This window comes from Pezoporus wallicus, unplaced genomic scaffold (assembly GCF_028554395.1).
Source record: "Pezoporus wallicus isolate ANWC-B61680 ecotype Strahan unplaced genomic scaffold, APGP_CSIRO_Pwel_v1 contig_6658, whole genome shotgun sequence".
In the NCBI taxonomy this organism is placed as follows: Eukaryota; Metazoa; Chordata; class Aves; order Psittaciformes; family Psittacidae; genus Pezoporus; species Pezoporus wallicus.
In genome coordinates this window covers 2,374,228-2,396,774 of record NW_026642312.1, presented here as the reverse complement: position 1 = coordinate 2,396,774, position 22,547 = coordinate 2,374,228, and the positions used below count along the sequence as shown (strand labels likewise).

General features: G+C 39.4%; 1 protein-coding gene across 2 annotated transcripts in view; it reads left to right on the top strand.

Moving 5' to 3' along the window:
* The window catches only part of TRIO (trio Rho guanine nucleotide exchange factor), a 237,234-nt gene that overhangs the window by 191,340 nt on the left and 23,347 nt on the right, over positions 1-22,547 (top strand). For both annotated transcript variants that reach the window (XM_057428883.1, XM_057428884.1), the window contains exons 35-37: positions 15,333-15,625; positions 17,319-17,489; positions 22,051-22,146. In XM_057428883.1, the coding sequence (XP_057284866.1) occupies positions 15,333-15,625; positions 17,319-17,489; positions 22,051-22,146 (560 nt within the window). The remainder of the gene's footprint in view (positions 1-15,332; positions 15,626-17,318; positions 17,490-22,050; positions 22,147-22,547) is intronic.

The following is a 22,547-nucleotide window of genomic DNA, read 5'->3' as shown; positions in this document are numbered from 1 at the left end:
CCTTTTCATCCGCAGATTGATTGCAGCTAGGCTCAAGTCTTATATACCTGTTGCTGTATGCTCTGTGCATATAGTTAAAATAGGCAAGGCAAGTTATAATCTCTGTTATTTGATATTATCCAAACTGCAGTTACAGATGGACTGAGAGGGAGGATGGTAGAAGGGTTGCAAACACGAAATCAAGGATGTAATGGAAAGTAATCTTATAGGGGACATCTGAAGATAGGGTCGCATGTCTGTGGGGTGTTAGTAACTGAGTAGTTCCTGAAAAGATAATGGGGCATCGAAGTACCAGCCAGAGGGAGTTAATCTTAGCAGGCTGTTGTCTCTGATCCCAGCAGTGGAGCTGTGTTCTCAGAAGGCTGATCTGTAGCCTGCCCATGCTGTACAGTTACTTCCTAAAACAACAATTACTGCAGTTCTTAGAAGTAAGCAAGTACAGATTAACCAGGAGGGAGGTGAGGGTGAAAGGAGGGAGTCAAATACAAATAATAACTGATGGGCAGAATGCTTTGTGGCAAAATATTTTACAACGAGTGCTTACCCAGAGCTGTGACAACCTAGTCAGCTGGAGGTCTGTTAATAGCACCGGGAGAGTCTTTTCCCCTTTTGCATTCCACTGTCTTTATTGGCGCTTATTTGCTTCATTTTTGAACTCTTGTTGCTGCAGCGGGTAGTGAGGCTCAGATCTCCCTGGTTTTTACTTCCGAAGAGTTTTTAGAAAACATGTTTTATAAAGTGCTGGGTGTAGTCAATCCTGACCAGTGAGATGCTTTCCGTTATTACCATAAATTAAGATCATAGATGTGTGTGAAGTCTTGTTTGGCAAGCATACGTGATTTCACAAACATTCTTCATCGTCCTCTTTCTGGGTCTTAAAAACAGATGTCCGTGTGTACGGAATATGTTGTAAGTAGGCTCAGTAGCCTTTCGTAATAGGGGAACAAAGCTTATTTGCATGCCCCGGTACGACTGTAGCTATGCCATCTCTTGAACTGGAAGGAGCAAAAAATTGTGTCTGTGTTATTTCCGGCCACTGCAAACTTAAAACTGGTGATTTAGGTAGAATATTCAGAATGTACTGTGGTGCATTATTTTATTCATAGAAGACTGTAACTGAGACTTTGACTTTGCTTAAATTTTTTAGGAATAAAGAAGTTTGGTTTATTTTTCATTAAAATGTTAAAGTACATGTGCAATTAATAATTATGTACTCCTGTTTAATTAAATTTTCTGGTGTGTTCCCCCCACCCCCAAGTTCATGAAGTCCGAAGGAATTAAAGCACGTTCAGATTTAGGTAAATAGAAAATAGGGCTTTGAGTAATGAATTGGCAAGAAACTACTGAAACTAATAAATCAGTTGGAGAAAGCAATGGTGATGGTAGGAGGAAACCAATTCTCATGGTAATTCCACCCATTCCTGTAATTTGAAAATGCTCTGCATTTGAGACAAGTGTGGATACATATCAAAGTTGTTTATGGTTATCCGGCTGGAAAGAGTGTTGAATAGTTTCCGTCTGGAACTGAATATTTGAAATAACATTTTTTTTTTTCAGTTACCTTATGAGCTAGAAGAAACAACAGTATGTGTGTATTTCAGTCCCTAAGTGGTTCATGCGAGTCTGTATTAAACTTGGGAAATTTTAAGAGGCAAATCTCATGGATAAAATCCAGAAAATAGACCTACAAAACCAAAATTTATCCTGAAAATCTTAACTATCTTGGGGCTGGATTTTAGAGAAGGAAAGGTAGTTGTACAAGGAGAGAGAGCTCTTACTGGGCTTTGAAGACATGCATTTATTATATGTGTAATAGATTGCTTAAAGGAATGTGTGCGAATCAAACTAGTTTTTTTTTTTCTCTCTCTTTCGTAGCATTTTATGGTATATCAAGCCTCAGAAATAATTCATCCATAAAGCAGAATGCTTTTACTATAGAGTAATTGTTAGCAAATGGTGTCCAGGAGAGGATAAGAGGTCTCTGAGGACCCGACTCAGAGGATGCAGTGGGAGAGTCCATATTACTAATGGGTTGGTGTAATTCTTGGCGTGGATCCACCTCTACATTTTGAAAGTCTATTCTTTTGGAATACAGATGGAAGCTGTTAAGTATGTGCTGTGTGTGCTTTTCCATCTCCATGAAGAGCATGCAACAAAAATCCTCCTGAAACTGAGCTCATGTATTAGCTATACAGTTACATATGCGAAGGTACTACTTTCCTGACCTCTGTGTCCTTCCTCACTGTTCTTGGAACATGGTTTTTTCAAATCCTTAGGTTGCAGCACTTGCATGAGAGTTAGATGAAGGTGCCTTTTAGTGAATAATAAAGACTGAACTACCTATCAGGTACGGCCAGATTGTTTACCTTGCACTTGCCCATGTGGTACAGCTGCTTCTCTTGTGTCTGCACTACCAATCGCACAGGTAGCCACCCAGGGAGTTAATCCAGCGCAAAATGTTATATCCTTCCATCCCTTCCACCCCCCAAAAAATGAAAAGTTTTCTTGTGTAGGAGCTTATGCAAGAAGGGATACTGATGTCCTTTCTTGACTGCCATCCCTACTCGTGGTCCTGAACACCTCAGTCTCAAGTTTTTTGCTCTGAGCTGGTAAGTTCCACAGTTATCTGAAATTCTCATAATTTTTGTCTAATTCTGATACATCTTTTCAGTCACTTGAAAATGCTGTATTTTCATTCATGTAGCTCTCAGAGGTTACCTTTGTGAAACAGGCCAAGCTTTGTGAAATAGGCCAAGACTGAGCAGCAGTGTGGATCAAATGTGTGCAGAGTTAGCCTCAGGCAGCCTACTGCCTCTGATCCTTGGAAGTCTGCTCCCTCCACTGCAGTACTTTCTGCTCTGACCTCATATAAGTACTGCATGAAAACAGAGTAATTTAAAATGGGTCTATTTGCCCCAGCTCCTTCTCAAACTAGCTACTCAGTTCCAGGTTTTGAAGATATTTTGAAAGATGTAAAAGGAAAACATATGTTCTTCTGAAGAAAATGTAGTTAGGTTTATAATGCAAACTTAATGGAATAAGGACTTGTAACACCACTTCTATAAGAAGAAGAAATATTTATATATAAGCATTTTTGGATTTTGCTAAGTTGACTGTATTCCTTTGCATCACTAGTAAAGCATATTCAGAAAGCTAAGTAATTAAGAACTTTTAGATTTAGCTTCAGAAAGACGATAGGAAAATGACTAGTCAATACCGAGAAGGATTCCCAGAGAGATTGACACCAGAAGGAATATTGATAAAACTTTGAAAAGAAGGGTGGAGTTTGATTTCATACCAGGGAAAATGTGGCTGCCTCTTTAGGTCCTTGTCACATCTCTCAGAATACCTGTAACTAAATATCTGATAACAACAGTTACGTATCATGGTCAAAAGTCTGTTCTGAATGGATGGGTTTAAACTGAGCAAAGTAGAACTGCTTCAACTAATATTTCAACTTAATTTCCCACTTGCTATGTTACAGCTCTATTTTAAACAAATTATTTCAGTGAGGCAGCAGCACAAGAATGAGATATTGCCTTACATAATTATTTTCCTCTAGGTGCTCATTGTGAGACTAGTAATGAGCAATGTGTTCATAATCTGCCTTTGAAATGTGGCTACAAGCAGCTCTAACAATCTATTGAATTGGCTCATCTAGGCCAGATGATCTGCCTTTAGTGGAGGTAATGAGAAAAACAGAATTTAGGTGGTATAAGTATATTCCATCCTGCTTTGAAAAAATGGCATTAGTAATGTTAACAGTCCTTTTTGTTTGTTTGTTTCCTTGCATTTGAACATGGGATTGGATTCCTTCACTCAGTCTTCCTGAATGAGTGGTTAAGAAAAACCCCACCACCCTACGTATCAGCTACATATCATCCTTCTCTAAGAAGAGGGCTTCTTAGAGATCAGCTCTCTGGACCCATTATATGAAATGCTGGGGAGCTGATGAAAAGAAGAAATGTTCTGGGGTTTTCCTTCAATAAAAGAAGGAATAGAAGCTAATTGCATTCCTTATCTTGTTTCCTGTAGAAAACCTGTTTTGGCCCTGAATTTAGGCTTATGGTTGTGTCTATAAGTTAAAAAGGTGACTTGCTGTAGCAGTAATTACTGGTTTGATACAAGTTTCCCTCGCCCCATCCACTTTATTTCTTACCAAAGCTAATAATAACAATTCTGTTTTATTTCCTTCCAAAAGAAGTTTGCTTGCTCTTTGCCTTTTTGTTTCCTTTTGATTCCTACTTCAAAACCAGTTTTGAGCAGCTCTCCCATGATCCTATTACATAATTTTCATGTGGACATTGAGGTAATATTAGATGGATGGCAGCTGGGGAACAATTCAAGGTATAGAGATTTAGATCACATCACCTTCTTTCTGAGGCTTTATTGGGAATAACTGAAGGAAACAAAACCACCAGAATAGTTGCATGGCAAAATGAAGCTTTTTGTGTATGTGATGTGGACCTGATCATGCCAAAAAAAAAATCAGCAGTGCATATGTTAGTCCTGAAGAGACTGTAATCAAGTTAACAAACATGGCAATGATGGATTATATTTTTAGTATTCAGTGTATTTTAATTGTACATTGAGATAAAATGTCACATCTTCCATTAATTTATAGCTTGCATGTTTTAAAAATCATCTATACCAAGGTGTTATCTTTCTCCTTTTAACTCAGTCTTTATTCAAGATTGATGGATTTGTCAAGGAGTTTCTTTTCCTTTCCGAATCTGTTAAAATACTTTGTCCTGAAAAGGCATCTCTGCAGCAGTTTGGCATTATGACTTTCAATAGCTATCTGCTAGTCCACGTGGACTGTGCATCTGTTTAAAAAACCTCGTATTTCCAGTGTGACTGACCTTTATTAAAATCATGTGTGCTGTCATTGCATTGCTCAGGTTACATTTCCATCTGAAGACAAAAACTTTAAAACCAGTTCAGTTTCTAATCACTGTCATCTGACTCTGCTCTTGATAATGTAGTTATTGAGGTGGGATTGAACTTGGAGGAAGTTGTCTGTCATCACCTACAGTCCTCTAGTTTTGCGGTGTGCGGGCTGAAAGCAGTGGCATGACTGCAAGGGCCTGACTCTGCTCATTAATACTCCAGGTCGTGTGTACACTAAAAAGGTCAAGATTTTACAACTCCTGGCAATGTTAGTACAATTAGTTTCTAGCACTATCACTAGTATGAATTAATTGGATAAGGAAGAAACATCTTTTTTATATGTATGAATTTTGGAGGACTTACTCTTGTCACTGTTTTAGCCATTCCATCTTCCCTCCCAATTCCTTTAATTACTTTCTCACTTTATTTTTTGAGGCCTGAAACAGTATATAGCATTTGGAAAGAGAAAATGACCGAAGTTATTGTAATAGCCCCAAAGCTAAATCATACATTATTAGTAAGCTTATGGCAGAGTTCCTGACTTGAGATTGATGTGTTTGTACAGCTGTTGCTAAAGCTGTGGCTCCAAACAATCGCTAGTTGTTCTAATGAGTTCTTCTGCTTTGAATCAAGAGGATGGGAGGAAAGAGGAAAAGACTGTTAAAATTGCTGTTGGGTTAGTATGTGTATTTAGATTAATGTATAACTTCAGCAGGTGAAGAGGAAACAAGTTTGGGTTTTTTTTTAATACAAGCAGTCTAATAACTTGGGATTTTCAAACAAGTAAAATTTGATAAAGTTATTATTTCTTTTGTATCATTTGTTCCTGTAACCCAATTATTATTACCTACCCTTTGTCTTTCAAAGTAGGTTTCTTGACTCGCCATATATTCTCTCAGGTTTACTAGAGACTATTTGGAGGGTTTCTCATGCGTTGGAGTTTTTTTTTGTGTTTGGAAAAGAGAGATAATTAGATAAGTCTACTTTCATCTTCTAGAGGCCACTCATGTAAAATACATTGCAGAGGTTATACTTGCTCAAATTTTTATATTCCTCTGGACAAAAGCAAAAATAACAATGTTGGTTCAGCATTTTATGTAGATTATATATATGGTGGTTTTTTTTCTCTTCGTAACTGTGAGGCTTGTTTTTATCACACTTACGGTAGTGGAAGGGGATTTCCCTCCCTATCCATTTCAAAAGCACACTGGTAGAATTGTGCATCCCCTATTTCCTTTTAAGATCAGATTGCTCAAACTTCTTGCAATATCTTAGTAAATATGCAGCCTTTTTATTGGAGTAGTGGAGGATGTTTTAAAATCTGCATAGGATAAATTCCTGCCATTGGGATGCTCTGCGTTGCTGAACTTTTGCAAAGGAAAGCATGGCATGTGTTGCTTTAAATAACGTCTGAGATTATGATTCTTCCTAATGCAGTTTCTGTGACTTGCTTCACTCCCTCCCTTCCCCTATGGCTTTCTCTCCCTTCAGTAGAGCTAAGGGCTTGCTGAATGCATCTTTTTTTCCCTTTGGCTGTTCTGTTACCTATATTGATATGGATATTTGTTTCATATCTGTTCATACTCTTCCTCTTCTGGACTGATGCACACAGTGTATCAGATATAAGCTACTGTGCTGCTTCAGAGCTGTATTTCTAGGACTAGAGTTTGTTTATATCTATTTCCAAGCAAAATTGGTTATTTTTTTGCAGCAAAAAAGTAGCAGATGATAAAACCTTACAGCTTGGTAACAGATGAGCAGAAATTGTGCAATTGCCCCAATTAAAATCTGAAACTGCTTATCACAAATCTTGTCAATGGTGGTTCCCATTTGCAGTACATAACGTACAACTCTCCACCAAGACCAGAGCTGCATTTTTGCTGCTAACATCACACAGCATGGCTCTTCAAAAGTAGGTTGTACTCAGCATGCATGAGACAAATAGCTTGTCAGCAGTCAGCAAAACTCTGTCTAAATGTCTTAAGCACCAGCACTGCCTATGAGGCCCAGGCCCAAAGCTTCTGCCTTCACTCTTTCCTTTCTTTGGCTCAGAATTCTCTTCTCCCCACTAGCTAGCTGCTTGGTTTTGTCAAAGGCAGGAGTGCTGTAACTTGGAGAGGTCGGAAGGAAACTCCCGCTGCCAGCTCCCACTGGTTCAGGAAATGTGTTGTGCCATCAGTCAGCTTCCTGTGCTGAGATCTTAATCTAACCAGCAGCAGTAGTAGTGGGGAGCAGGCTGGAGGCAAGGGCTATGTTCAGCTCTTCTACAACTCAGTGTAGTGTGGAGGCAACAACCTGGAACAGTCATTCGTGGCATTCACCACTCCTGTTGCATTCCTTCTGGAGGGAGCAGTGGATGGCCATGCCTTCATCTACTTTTGGATGACCAAACTAGAAGATCAGTTGGATGTTTCTGATGCTAGACATCAGGCAAAATAGCATATAAAGACTTGTTTAAATACGTCTCCAAAACACCAATACGTCAAAAATGGGTGATGTGGCTGAGATTTTATGAAACATCTGTGAGAAATTGATCTTAAAAGCTACTGTATTTAAAGGAAAAGAGGGAAATTATATCAGTGCTGTGGGAAAATATCCTTTCTAGTATAGGAAAGCAGTATTTCCCTTATTTACTGTCTCTATTTGCACTGGAGAACTTTCAGAACTATTGAATGGAAGAAGGGTGTCACCTTAATATTCTTTATCACATCATATGTGTCAGCCCCTATGAGGGAGTTAACTTCCTATGTATCTTAAATCTGTCAGTGAAAAACTTGCCTATTGTAGGTCTGCAGAGCAAATAATGTTATGTTCTCCTTCATGTGATGGCCCTGCCTGGCCCAAAGAACTCGGTTGAGATTGCACACAAGGAGGAAGCTTTGCCTGAAAATTAGAATGTGGACTTCTGTTCATTCGCTCTTACTATATAACCATAGACTAGTTTGGGTTGGAGGGGACCTTAACGCTTATCTAGTTCCAGCCCCCCTGCCATGGGCAGGGACACTTTCCACTAGACCGGGTTGCTCCAAGCCCCATCCAGCCTGGCCTTGAACATTGACAGGGATGGGGCAGTCACAGCTTCTCTGGGTACCCTGTGCCAGTGCCTCATCACCCTTACAGGGAAGAACTTCCCAATTGTCTAATCTGAACTTATCCTCTTTCAGTTTAAAGCCATTCCCCCTTGTCATGTCCCTACATGTCCTTGTAAGAAGGCCCTCTCCAGCTTTCTTGTAGCCCCCCCATTTAGGTATTGGAAGGCTATGTAAAAGAATGCAAGCCCCTGCGCAGTTAGAGCTTAGTAGAAATACACCCTTCCTGGGGGAAATAATTCTATTAAAATGATCAGGACACTTGCTTTGATCTCTAGATGGGTAAGAAAGGGTGGTTCAATGCACTGACACAGAGTGAGAACTTGACTTAGAAACAGCTCTGTATAATAAAGTTGTCCTTGGCATGCCCTGCCAAGCACATGGATGTAGATGTCTTTAAATCTGAGCACAGGTGGTCAAAAGAGTGGAGCTGAAATCAAGATGTTGCCTGTTAAAATATAAGCTGTGTGCAGGGAAGTTGAGACTTAATCTATTAAAAGCTTGTGGTTTTCACAAACTGTGAAGCTAAACTTCAGCAGTGTGAGTAACTTTTAATACTTCCTACTTGTGACACAAAATATAGTTCTCCCCAGAAGCAGTAGAGAATTACAGCTTATTGCAAAGAATGAAATATCCCACAATACTACTCTCCCCTTCTGTAGTGCTGCCTTGCGCTTACAAAAATATACGTGGTTTAGGTTTGGGGTTTTGTAGCCCTGTGGTCTGAATTCCAGCAAGCACAAACAGAACTGCTTCTGTTAACCTGGGAAAGTTTTTTCTGGCACAGTATCATGCCTTCTTCCTGCCTAAAGACGGAAAAAAAAATAAAGATAGAAACAAGTGTGGATGCAAGACTGTCCAGCAGTTGTAAGAGGAGGACTTTTCCCTACCTAAATTTTGTTGGGTTAGCTCCTAGATAGCAGTTGATGTGTTTACAGATTTCTGTGTGCAATCTACAATGCATGTGAAATTATTTAAAAGTTTAAATATAAACCCTCGATTTTACATTTACAGGGTAGGAAAGCGGGAGATGATATTAGAAAAAATATAATGGTAAAGTAGCAATGAGTGTATTAAACCTTTCAGACACATACCACTAATTTTCTAACTCAAATGAACAGTGTGGAGTTTTTGCCCTAAATCGTAGGTTTTCTTCATTACTTTCTCTATTGCAGTTGCAAATATGTTTATTAGCTGACTTCTCTCAATTTTGGAAAGATGTTTGAAAGTTATTAAGATGACAGTGTCCGTCTTTGGGGGGGTGGGTTTTGGATTTGGGGTTCCTTTTAATTACAGACATGCCTGTGGGCCAGCTTAGTATCTCATTAAGAGAAGCTGAAGAGTACCTAGTCTCAAGTTTAGGATTCCAGTCTCTGATACCAAGAAAATCATCTTTTGATGACATGAAAGATTTAATTATTGAATACATTTCAATCCAAGTACTCTGGACTAATGTATCAGTCAAAAATAATACAGATAATGCATTAATCAGAGAAGATATACTGAGAACTCTTTGTCTGTTTGCACACTGGAAATATTACAAATTGCATTTAAGCATAGTGCATAACTTGAAATAAAAGGCAGGAAAAGTTTGCTGACCAGAGATGGAGGAGTGTGTTTGCTCCACTCCAAACACAAAAGTAATTAAAGGATTTTCTTCTGTGCATTGAGTACTACTAGCATTCTGCATTTTGTGCTTTACTTTTTGTCTTAAGAAACTGGTTTCATGAAAATTATTGCACTATCTCTCTATCATAAGTGAAATCCCATGCTTCTCAAAGGGCATGGTGGAAATTCCCCATTTGCAAGCCTGGTTAACACTCAAGCTGCATTGTCTTTAAATGGTAATTGCTTTAATGGTAGTTTGTTAAAGTTAAAACACATCTAATGTCTTTAGATGTATATTCCAGTATTGGTTTACAACAGATACTCGGTGAGAGTAGTCTAAAGAGGATACCCAGCAGGACAGAAATAAAATTCCTAACACGCAGGAAAGTATCTGAATAGTTTTGTACATGGCAGATTGATCATCTCCTGCTTCTAAAGCAGTTCCTAGGCAGAAACTGTGCCTGTGTTTCCACAAATAAAATAAACCACATGCTCTTTTTTTTCAAGCTTTACCCATTTCATGTAATGACAAACAATGACTGTGTACACAGGCAGGGGTTCATGGGTTTTTGTCATTAGATGCTTGTAAACATTGATTCTTCTGACAGTATGTTAACTTGGCTTAGATTGGGGCATGTTTGTAGGTAGATGCAGGCTTGGGAGATCACTCAACTCTAGCTGTTTACAGGTGGCATATTAAACTTGCGAGTACATAACTGTAGATCATGCTCTCTGTGTTTTGAACTAAGCAGCAGCTCTCATTCCCAAATATTCATGACATACCTGCATGAAATCAGCTGTTTAATTGCTCTGTGATGATTTTCTGGGATTTTGGTCCTTAACGCTGATGGTGGATGGCAGGTCTGCAGAGGCGGTGTGACACACCAGCTGGGCTTACTAGGTTTGCTTTGCTCCATTTTCACTTGGCCATTCTCTGTTTCATATCTGGAGATGGTGAAGTGTTCTTACTTGGTAGTTTGGAGCATTTGGGACTTAGAGGTGCAGAGCAGGCATCAAACAAGCTTGATTTGATTCCCTAGGTAAAGGAGTCATTTTTTTGTAGCCCCTTGCACTAAAACTCTAAAACCAGCAATATGGAAATAGTTAATATGAAGCAGAGTCTTTCAAGTCATCAACTAGCTTTAACATGGCTGATTTATTTTTTAGGGGAAAAAAACAGTTTATTAATAGCAGATGTGCATGTTTCTAGTGTTAAGAAAGCTGGGACTCAAATGAGAATTCCCATTTCCTTTCGAGTTTCAAAAATTTGCCTGTTCATTGGAGGTAACTTTATCTTCCAGTTTGAGGGGGTCAGAACCCATGCTGCCTGCTCTTTTCCTTTAGCTTCAAAAATGTATTTATGGACTCTCGGTGAACTCTCTGACCTCATCACCAGAGCTACATATGTGGTTTTTACTTGGAGAGAAATGGCAGTTAAACGCCTTCTTTTCTGATTGTGGCTATGGATTATAAAACAAAGGCCATCCGTTAGGGTTTTTTAAATTACTTTATTGAATTACAGACCTGTCGCAACTTGAGCAAATAGCAATTTTTAAAAATTTGATGGTTTCTTGTGGGATTTCTGTTACTGTGTATGATCATTATATGTGTGTTGCCTTTTTTCTCTCTCAAAGATGGCCATCTGTTGCATTTATCCTTTTCTAAAAGGGAATCTGACACTCACTAGAAAGTTTACTGTACTTGAAACACAGTTGGGGTTAGCATACCCCAAATTTATTCCATCTGTTTTGGGTTTAGAAGTCCATGTTGTTCTTGGTTTAATTTTGAATACTCCTTTTTTCCTCTTAGTGTGTTTTGGTGATTAAATATTCTTGAGCAACCCTAGAAAAACAATTTGCTAGTAGTCATAAAGGAAACAAAGCCAATTTAGTGTAAACAATCCCAAGCATGGTAATCAATGAAACCAAGTCTGTATCTCTAATTATATAGATAGAAGTAGCACAGTGCTGGGGCAGAGGGAGGTAAGACACACCCCTGTGGCTGTTCTCATAGTGGAGGTGCAAAGTCATTCTGTGCTCTTGAAAATGCATGCATTGGATATTGATATTCCCTGATGCTTGGATCTGGCAACGCCTTTATATAAATACACAAACTTGAGCACCTAGAGTTTTTCATGACTGTGCCTCTTGTATTGTAACTGGTCTCCTGAGGAAGAGGATGGGAGTAAAAATTGGAAAATCTGGACTGCTGTCAGCTGGGATGAGATGGGAAAGTGGATGGTAAATGGTCTCACTGTCAGAAAATACTGGCATGGAATATTTGTAGCTAGTATTAACATTGACCTGTAGGCATGTAGGGATGTTTTCAGCAAATTTAAGGAGGGGTGAAAAATCAGCTCTGACCTATGAAGGAGCTCGTGGGTCGGTATTCCATTCAGGTTAATACTGGTGATATTAAATCTCTTTTTTGTTGTTGTTGTTTTATTTTATTTTATTCTTTTAAACACCTTTTTAAATAAAATTTGATGTTGAAGCTGATAGGGCAATGCAGTATTTTTACTCATTTTAAGCTTTTCCTTCTCTCCCAGTGCTTTCATGCTGTGAAGAGCAAAGTGGAAGAGTGCTATTTTTTTGGTGTACTACTTACACTTTGTCCACTTTTATGATTCCCTGAAGCCCTAATAATACTTCAATAAGTACTTCATATTAAATCATGCAGAAGAGAAGATGAGAAGCAGTTACATGCTGCATGCCAAATGAAAACTAATGCTGTGTGGGTGGATATGGCTAAAGTATGTGCTGCAAAACATGTCTAGCTAACATTGTTTTGCCTCTTAGATCCTTTCCACTTGAGCAAAGTGTGTGTGTTTCTTCCTGCTTTCTTTCCTTCTCCTGCCCACAAACTCTTGGCCAACTTGGTTACAAGTAGGAGTGGTACAGCATAAGTGCAGTCAGGCAAAAATACTCGTCTTCCACAGTTTCAGGGGCTCTGCATTGTACTGCTTGGTTTTAGAAGAAATGCAGTAGTTAAATGTTGATGTATGGATCAAAAGGATGGGTGAGAATTCGAGGAGGTGGAGCACAGGTTTTCTGAAAAGAAAAATGGGTTTATTAACTGCAAGCATGTTACATGCTGGGCGATAGGCATGTTTATGTAATAGTAAATTTTATACAGTTTCCATACCACCACGCTCCCCTTTGCTTAGAAAGGAGTAATTGTAAAGGACAGAAATGCAACAGATACAAAAATACAAAAGAGTACGTAGTGATCTCCTGTGTAGGCTCAGTTGCCTTTTTTTTTTTCTTTTAATAAACAAGTGAATGTGCTCTGTTTTGTTTGTATGGAAGGAACTTTTATGAACCGTTATTGGGAGGAAAATGTATACAAATGAAAGGGAAACTTGGCAGAGTGATTATAACATCTTCAAGCTTGGGAGTCTTAAAAACACAGCATTTAATCTGTGCTTTAAGAAACCTATTTACAAGAACACCAGCCCCGGTTTCTGCTCTTCTGTGTTCCATTTACCGAGTGGCAGAAGGTTATTTATTGAGATACCCTTCAGCTGACGTTTGCTGTGATTTCTGAAACAAGGCATCTGATAAAAATCAAAAGATGTATGATTCAATAATGGTAAAGTTATGTTTGGTGAATGAGCAGTCAAACTAACTTCTTACAGAGGTTTAATAGGAGATTGTTTGGATTCCTGTGGAGAGCTTACAGATGGTTGCTAGTTTTATTTGGAATTTTTTAATAAGCAGACTACTTTTTTTTTTTCTTTAATGAAGTAGAAAAATCTGTTGTGATGAGGATGCTTGATGGCTAGTAGGCTTGCTTCTCTTACATATGTGCTGAGGACCCTTAAGGAGTAAGCCAGGGTCCTTGAGGGATACTCAGATTGCAAGTTGAAAACCATTGTCGTAGATAATTAATTTCTTCCTTATGTTTCCTGCTTCAACAAGAAAATAATGTGGTAATTCTGTAGCACTGCTATCCCAAGATTTAGAGACAAAGCCAACTGGTATAATTCTGCATCTGCATTTTGATAATACCACTTACTTAAAGTCTTGAAACCAGGTTAAGGGCATCATAGGAAGTGTCCCTGCCCATGTGCAGCACAGCTATAGCTGTGGCTAGAGAAGAATTCTGTAGATGAATCCTGATTCTGGGTGGCTTACTTCAAAGTGTTAGCAACTAGCCTGTTAGACTGAAGTATGCTTTAGAAAGTTTATCTTCTGCTTTATGGAAATGTGTTGAAAGTGGTGATTAATAGCGGTGGTTACGTATGTGTTCATACGGTATAAACTACAAGAGTTCTTGGCATCAGAGCCAATGTATCTTAATGGTCACATGCCATTTGTGTTTTATTAGAATAGAGAAAAGTCTTGACAAACAGCCTGATAGATCACAATTTTGGATTGCAAGGAAAAGATGCCCCTTTTGGAGCAGCTTGAACAGCAAAGGAAAAATTAAAAGCCGTAACTTTATATTCACATTATATGTCTCTTTCCCCATCTCAGTTCAAAACCATAGTTCGTACTTTATAGAAATGGAGCAGGCTCACATACTTGTATGTAGATCCAGTGCATTTGGGTGTTCACAATGAGATGTATTGCTACGTCAGTGTGACCATAATATTCAACACAATTCAAACTACCTCTGGTCAGACTGGCAATATGTCTGTTATGGTAAAGCTGCCAGAAGAAGTGATCTGCACATCTATGTCAAGCTTCAAGAAGGAATACAAGCACTGCATTTAATTCCCAGCAGTAGAAACATTCAGAAAAACATTTATGTCATCTTTATATAAACCATCTATTCGCAAAAATGGGCATACAGAAAAAAAAACAACCCATATTAGACAACCCAGGAAAGTCTTGTTAATACCCTAGTGGTAGATAAGGTTCATAGAAATGGTATTATGAAAATGTGTCCAGAAAAAAAGTTTGGTTTTAGGAAAAGAGAATTGCTGGTGAGGGAAAGCATTGTGCAGCATGAAAATAGCTGTCTCACAATAGCTAACCAGTGGATGTTTATCGTAAGCATACAGTCCTGTTCAAGTGGCAGGACCCTCGGTGGGAAAGTAGTATTGACTTCATGTGCATGTAACTGTGGCCTGAGAAAAGTGTATGCTGTGATTACAGAACTTCAGAGAAATAATGCTGATGCTAGGATTTGAGCAAATGGGCTTTTAAACATCAATGTGCTGTGCCTTCTTAAAAACCAAACAACAGCCAAAACTCTGGGTAGTTTTAAGCAAAAGAAAGATGTTTAGCACTTTCCTGAATTATTCTTCCCCCTTTCCCAAGGTCAGGGGAAATAAATAAATAATGAAAGAAACTGGAGCATTTATAATAAAATATGGTGCTTGAAAAATAATTTACTTATCTCACTGAGGCAATTATTTTTGCGCTTCACGTCCATGCTCAAAGCAGTATACATTAAAATATAAACAAGCATATCTTTCCATAAATTTAGATGACATGGAAGGTAAAATCCACCGTCAAGTAAGCATCAGCAGTGGTAAGTTTGAATTATAATTGAGGCAAGAGTGACTTTATGAAGCTTGACTGCTGCGAGCATATAAAAGCTGCTTATGTATAGGTAAGCCACATGCAGCATGCACACTGATGGTTGTGGTGTCATTAAAGGCCAGTTTACTTCAAAATAATGTGGTTGTTTCATCCATAAATCCAATCTGATACCCATTATTTACATATGTCATTTTGCTTGTTTCTCACCTAGCAGTGTTTCAGCTTTTAAATGCTCCCCTCATTCTTCTTCCAGATTCCCTTTCAGTCTCCAGCAATGACGCCAGTCCTCCTGCTTCAGTAACATCGCTTCAGCCCCATATGATCGGTGCACAGAGCTCCCCGGGCCCCAAGCGTCCTGGCAACACTCTGAGAAAATGGCTTACCAGTCCTGTGAGGCGTCTTAGCAGTGGAAAAGCAGATGGGCATGTCAAAAAACTGGCCCACAAGCATAAGAAGAGTAGAGAGGTTCGTAAAAGTGCCGATGCGGGCTCCCAGAAGGACTCTGATGACAGTGCAGCAACCCCACAAGATGAAACTGTTGAAGAGGTGAGTGTTCAGGGCAGCTTCTGGAGACTTGGGTTTATCTTCTTCAAAGGTTTAAATGTTGTCAGGTGACTGTTTTCTCCTCAGTGGACTGTCCAGCACTTGAGTACCGTGGCATGTGCCATGCACTCATTCTTGATGACTGCTGTACCCTGCATAAGGACTGTACCAGGCAATTTGTGCCCTTCTGCACTGAGTGTTAGTAAAGCTCCGTGGAGAAGGATCTCTAGTTGAAAAAGAGAACTGGGAGAGTAAAAAGTTGTTCTTTGGCTTTGTCGTCTTACCCCACTCAGGAAAGCAGCTTTGCAAGTAAAGGTGCTTTATATTCTGGGAATTATCAGGTTATTCTGTATTTCCTTTCCTTTTGTTGTTGATGGATCAGGGAAAATACAGGGAGAGCTTCTTAACTGCTTAAAGCTGCTAAGCAGTTGAGCAAGAGTTTAGAGCACAGAAAAATTACTGGCCCTTCAAATCAAAAGGTAGTTACCAATGGTCAGATAATAACACGGCAGTTTTCATTGGAGGGAAGGAAACTGGAAACTGTTCCATGTATTGTGATCAAGGACATCTACTGAAGGTTTCTTTTCCTCCTGCAAATGTGCCCATCCTTCTAAGCCTGGGACTCGTGTGTGAGCAAACCATGTCTCTGGTTAGTTGCAGACAGAGCCAAATTCCCTTCTGTTACAGAACTGTGTTCGAGGCTGAAATGAATGTCATCCTTACTGCTGCCAAGGCCACAGCCACTTGCATGCTGTACAGTTACTCCCTTTTACCAGGCTTGAATCGCACTAATGGTTTTGGTAGTTATCATACCAAAACCATTGCAGTCTCAGATGCCCAGTTAATTGTTTAGTACATTTTTTTTTCTTACTCCCTATATATTTTGCTGCAGTCTTGAAACATCAGTGAAGTTACACAGTAAATGTAGGGAAAGAAAATCCTAGACTTGACAGCATGGCAAACTGGGATATGAGGTTTGGGAAGAAATATTGGCCTCTGTCCTTGAATATCAAGCTGCAGAAAGAGACCCTCTGTGATGCGGTTGTATCATTGTTTTGGAAGTATCCATTATTCTGCAGTTCTGTGAGTAAGGGAAAACCTAAGGCCTTTTTTTCTTTTCTGCCTTACAGTCAGGAAAAAGCATTAACCGTCTATGCTGTCTCCTTGTAAAGATAGATGAATTATCCAGTGAGATCAGTTACATTAAACTTTGACTAATTGAAATTATAGTTCCTTGTATAATTGGAAGGACTGTCTTTTAACGCAACTGTAAAAATTATACAAGCAGTCTGCTCTCACTACTTTAAGGCGGAGGGGGCAGAAAGGATAATTGACAAAATACTTCATGTTGTAGTGCGTTTTTTTAATACCCTTTATAAGTCTTGCCCAAGTTAGAAGAATGTGGCTCTTCACAGAACTGAACAAGGAAAGCATACACCTTCCTGTAGTAAATTTTAGGCTGACTGGCTTGTTCTTAATATCTTAATCCATCTACTTTTATCAAACACTGAAAACTGCCTTTGGCATCTGTTTTTCCCCCCGTGTTGAGAAGTAGCATTGTGTGTGTTAAGATCGTCTTGATTTGTTGGGAGAGGGGTAAATCTACAGAACAGACTTGTGCAAGACAAGCTTGTAATAACGAGCTTTGTGCTGTTGAGGAGGTAACAGAGCTCAAATGTCTTGATTTTATTTACAGAGAGGCCGGAACGAGGGGCTGAGCAGTGGCACTCTCTCCAAGTCATCCTCTTCAGGAATGCAGAGCTGTGGAGAGGAGGAAGGTGAAGAGGGAGCAGATGCTGTACCACTTCCTCCTCCAATGGCAATTCAGCAACACAGTCTTCTCCAGCCCGACTCACAGGATGACAAGGTAGGAGGGAGAAGCAGGGAAGGCTTTGCATGTTGAGATAACCTTTGCACAAATCTTTCTTCTGTTTCCAAATGCCTCTGTAATGTACGTAATACAGCTTTATGGTAGACGGAAGGACTCACTTAGGCTACTTCAGACATTAAGAGGGTCTCCTGTGGAAAGAGTGTGAATTAAATGCTTCTCTATTTTTCCTGCACAAGCATGGAATTGTTTCTATGAGCACTTTAAATGCGGAAACGAGCTGCTTTGCGTGTGTGCAGGCCTGTTTACATCTGATTGACTGATGCCATATTTAATGATTAGAATGTCATTGTTTTATAATCAGACCTTTGGGTACTGAGGTTAAAATTCTATGTGCAAATAAAGTTTATCTGGAGAAATTAACAGTCATACATAACTTTTTTAGATCATAGGCTGTTCACAAAATCTTACTGTTTCGGATAACCTAAGTTTAGGAAAAAAAAGTCCTATGTACATACCTTAGCAGAAGGAGCTGTTCATATCAACTGTAAGATTTTCTTTTTCATCTTTGGTTTTCTTAACTTCTTTTTTTGGGTGCCTAAGAAACAGGTGTACTAAGAAGTTAATATCCAAATAAGGCTAATACTTATTGTGGTTCATCCCCAATTAGCTGGCAAATAAGCCCCACACAGCCACTCACTCACTCTTCTGCCCCAGAGGGATAGGGGAGAGAGAAGAGTAAAAGTGAGAGAGCTGGTGGGTTGAGATAAAGACAGTTTAATAGGTAAAGCAAAAGCCACACACGCAAGCAAAGCAGAACAAGGAATCATTCACTGCTTCTCATTGTCAGTCAGGTGTTCAGCCATCCCCAGGAAAGGAGGGCTCCATCATGCGTAATGGTTACTTGGGAAGACACACACCATCACAGCGAGTGTCCCCCTTTCTTTTTCTTCCCTCAGCTTTATATGCTGAGCATCACATCATATGGTATAGGATATCCTATTGGCCTGTTGGGGTCAGTTTTCCTGGCTGTGTTGCCTCCCAACTTCTTGTGCACCCCCAGCCTGTTTGCTGGTGTGGTGGGGTGAGGAGCAGAAAAGCCTTGGCTCTGTGTAAGCGCTGCTTAGCAATAACAGAAACATCCCTGTGTTATCAATACTGTTTCCAGGACAAATGCAAACCATAGCCGCATACTAGCTACTATGAAGAGATTTAATGCTATCCCAGCAAAACCAGCACATAATCCAGCTGGTTTTTATAAACAGTAGCGTGTTACAATTGAGGGTAAATATTTTGCATCAGTAATGCAATTCTGGATGCAGGTAGCAACTGTGTGAAGGAGATCTTGCTTGCATTTGATCTGTTTCTCTTAAATGTTATGATACTCATATGTTGAGATGGTTTATTTCAATTTTCAACCTGGATCAGATGTTTAGGGTACGAATATGAAGCCTGGAAATAGAGGGTTTTAGAGTGTAAACAGTCTGGACTTGTGCAGTGAATGCACACATCACTTCCCATTTTGCTGCTTAAAATTTTGTAGTCTATAACACTGAATACTGTTAGTGAATTCTGTGGCTGGTTACTCGCTGTTCTCAGTGATGCAGATGTTGTTGATAACCTTGGCTGATTTATTTATTTCTGTTCCTTTGTTTCTTTTAAAAGCATTGCCTTTCAGTGGGGATCCCACTCATTCCTGAAGCTATCATTTGTAGGATCAAAATGGCTGTTTCCCATGCTCTATGTGTATTTAATTCCTACATGTTTTTTGAATTGAAAAAGTGTAATATAGGAGTTGGGGAGTTAATATGTTGGGAAATATTCCTGAAACAAAAGAAGCAGAAACAGGCCAGCCTTTAGACCTGAGAGAATATTTTAATCACTAGAAAATGGTAATCTCAGTCTGAGGCTTAGAAATAGAATAAATCATGTTGGTCAAAATATGTTACAGTTCCTGCTGATAAGCTGCCATTTGTGCATGTCCCTTATTAAAGAGAAAATGATATCCAAGTCTTATATAAGTTTCTTCAGATAAAAATGGATTTTGCTTATATAGGTCTCTTTACACAGCAGAACAGTTATGTGAAGGAATGTGCTAGTTAGTGTCAGCTCACTTTTGTATTTCTGGTGCAAGGTTCGACCCTTAACAAAGTAAGGGTCTTTGAGTAGCTTTCAATCCCCAGTAATTTGACTTTCACTTCTTAAAAGGTTAACATGCACTCTCTGCAGTAAAAACAGTTTTTAAAGTAGCTTAAACTGCATCTTAGGTAAGACTTCTCAGAAGATAAAATTCGGTAAAGTTAATATTACACCATAATTTTTCAAAGCATATAAATAATGCTGCTTTTGTCATACACTGGTTTTATGTAATATCTGTCCTACTGCATGGTGGGAGGCAAAGAAGTCCCCTCATGTGGCATCCTGGGAGGTTGGGAATGCCTCCCTGAAGTCCACACACCAAGACATACCACCGATTTGCAGTACCTAAAGCAAATGCTTTATTGGAACACAGAAGTGAGAAGCCAGAGAAAAGTTTTACCCAGCAGAAGTCAGTTGGCTCTTCTGATGGAGTTACTGGTTAATAAAAAGCTTGCAAACAAATTCCCAGTTGTCTGCCTTCTGGGTGGAGTCGTCCTTCACATTCCTGCCATGCTCCGTGGTTTCTTGGGTTGCTCAGCTCCCCTGGATCCCAAGGAATGTCTTCTCCTTTCCGTGACCTCAGAGGTTTGGCTTCCATCTGTGCCTCACTGCAAACATTTCTCCTCTCAGCGCTCCTGGTCTACACTCCATGCGGGAAACTCTCTGCTTGCTGGGCTTCTCCCTGCCAGCCCAGCCTGCTGTGGATTCCAGCAGCATCTTATACCTGAGTGTGCTCAGTTGCTCTCTCCACCTTTCCTTGTTTTGTGGGTGTATTCTGTTCCAAGAGTACATCATTAGGAAGCTCAGCAGGCATACTTCATCTAAGCAGCTCCTTCTTTTTTAGACAGTATGTGATATAACCACATGAACTGAAAAGCAACCAGTCCTGAAGTTTTACCAGCAGTCACACCCTATATACTATACTCCCTTAGAGCAGTAACAGAGAGAAGGGAGCTTGACCAGAGTGTGATTCCAACACTTTCAATATTTTGTAAGGCTAAGCTGAGCTCCATATCCAAAGTGAAAACCGGCATACAAGCACAGCTTTGGAAAAGCTGGCCAACAGTCATGTCAGGAGCATACAGTTGCCTAAAAGATAGGCTGGCTGTGGGATTGCTCAGGTTTTGGTGTGCATGCAACATCATGTGCTAGGTCATGCTGAGTTGTCTGATACCACTAAATAACATAACCATTTTCTCCCCTAAGAGCTCATCTGCACAGTACACATTCTTGCCTTCAGTAGCATCATTGCACACTTCATGGATTTACATTTGATGGCAGTTTACAAGTTGTTTGCATTGATTTTTGGATAAGCAGTATGAAAGTCTCAAGATCAGTTATGCTAATATGAAACTAATTATTTTTGCTTTTTTGTTTTCTCTTTTTGTAAACTGATGCAGCATTATGTTGACTTGTGTTCTGTCTCTGCTTTGGCTCGGTTCCCGTATCTTTCCATTTAAAGTTGTCTGTATTTTCTTTGCTTACCCTACCCCTGTTTTCCTTTCCTAATAAGGCGAATATGAGACAAACTATCTAAAACCTGCATATTCTTTTTTGTTGTTGTATTGACTTACAGGGAGCCTTGTTACATCCATGCTTGGTTTGAGCAGAACCTCTTGTGTTAAATCATTATACGTGCCATTTCTTTGTCCGGTTTGTTGGAAGCATTTGCAGGACAGCTTACCCTGTGCTACATGATGTTCACTGTGCTGTTTGTAATATGAAGTCAGGTTCATATTACACCCTGTTTCCACTTTCCAGTTATTCAGTAATAAATGTAATATGCAAACTCTGTTTGCAAATTACTGAGGCTGAATTTAATGGCCCTTTCCCAGAATCCTTTACTGTGAACACCTTTTACCTTCAGTTGTATCTATAAGCTGGCATTTTATAGCTTGTGAGGCCAGAGGTCATCTGTGCTCTACACATACCATTGGGGAAAATGGATGGCACAAGGAATGGTGAGCTCAATTTCCCCTCTGGGCAATATACCCAAGCTCCTTTAGAAAAGTAAATGCCCCTGAGTTACTGGTGTATTTTTTCTTAGCTTAATGATGCTTTCTCCTTTATTTTGAGTCGTCTTGGTTCCTGTTACTGTTCTGCAGTTTTTGTTTTGTTTAACAAGCAATAAAATGTTAACAAACTGTTGTCTGTTGGGTTGGCTCAGGCAATTTTTGTAGCTATTTATCAGGCATTATCATAATGAGCAAGATGAAGGATATTTCCTTGACTTCTGTTGCATGTAGGAACAGGAATTTTTATCCCAGCATTTAACTTTCGGGGGGTTACTTAAAATTTCCAGTGCCAGTTGCCCAAGTTGAAATGAATGATCCTGGTATTACATTACACTGACAGTTACTGTCAGGTACTTTGTCTGACAGACAAGTGAAGGAAATCTCTTAATACTTGAGCAAGTACCAGGCTAACTCAGGGATTCTTCTTCCTTTGTGTCATTGCACAGACATCTTCTCGATTATTGGTGCGGCCAACCAGCTCCGAGACACCCAGTGCAGCAGAACTAGTCAGTGCAATTGAAGAGCTCGTCAAAAGTAAAATGGTGAGGCTGACTGGCAGATGCATGTCTTCAAAGAAGTTGTGTCTTCAAGTCCCTACTTGCTATTCAAAGAAAAGCTACATACATTTGACTTGTAAAACTCAATACCTGTTTCAAAAGTCACTTTCTGGAATTATGTTTTGTGCGCCCTCTTTTGTAAAAGTACTCATTGAATAGGTAAATGGTTTTGTAGAGATGCAAATAGTAATAAATGAGAGAGAGAAGAGTAGCAGAAAATATATGCTGTATTAGTAGAAATTCAACACAGTCGTTTGTAAAAGGGAACATTGGTAGTCCATATGTCTTTCAGGCAGCCTAGTAGTGGATATAACTTAATGATCCATTCATACCATCCCTGACGGAGATGTTCTCATTTCACAGTTATAGCCAAGGGTCAGCTTTCC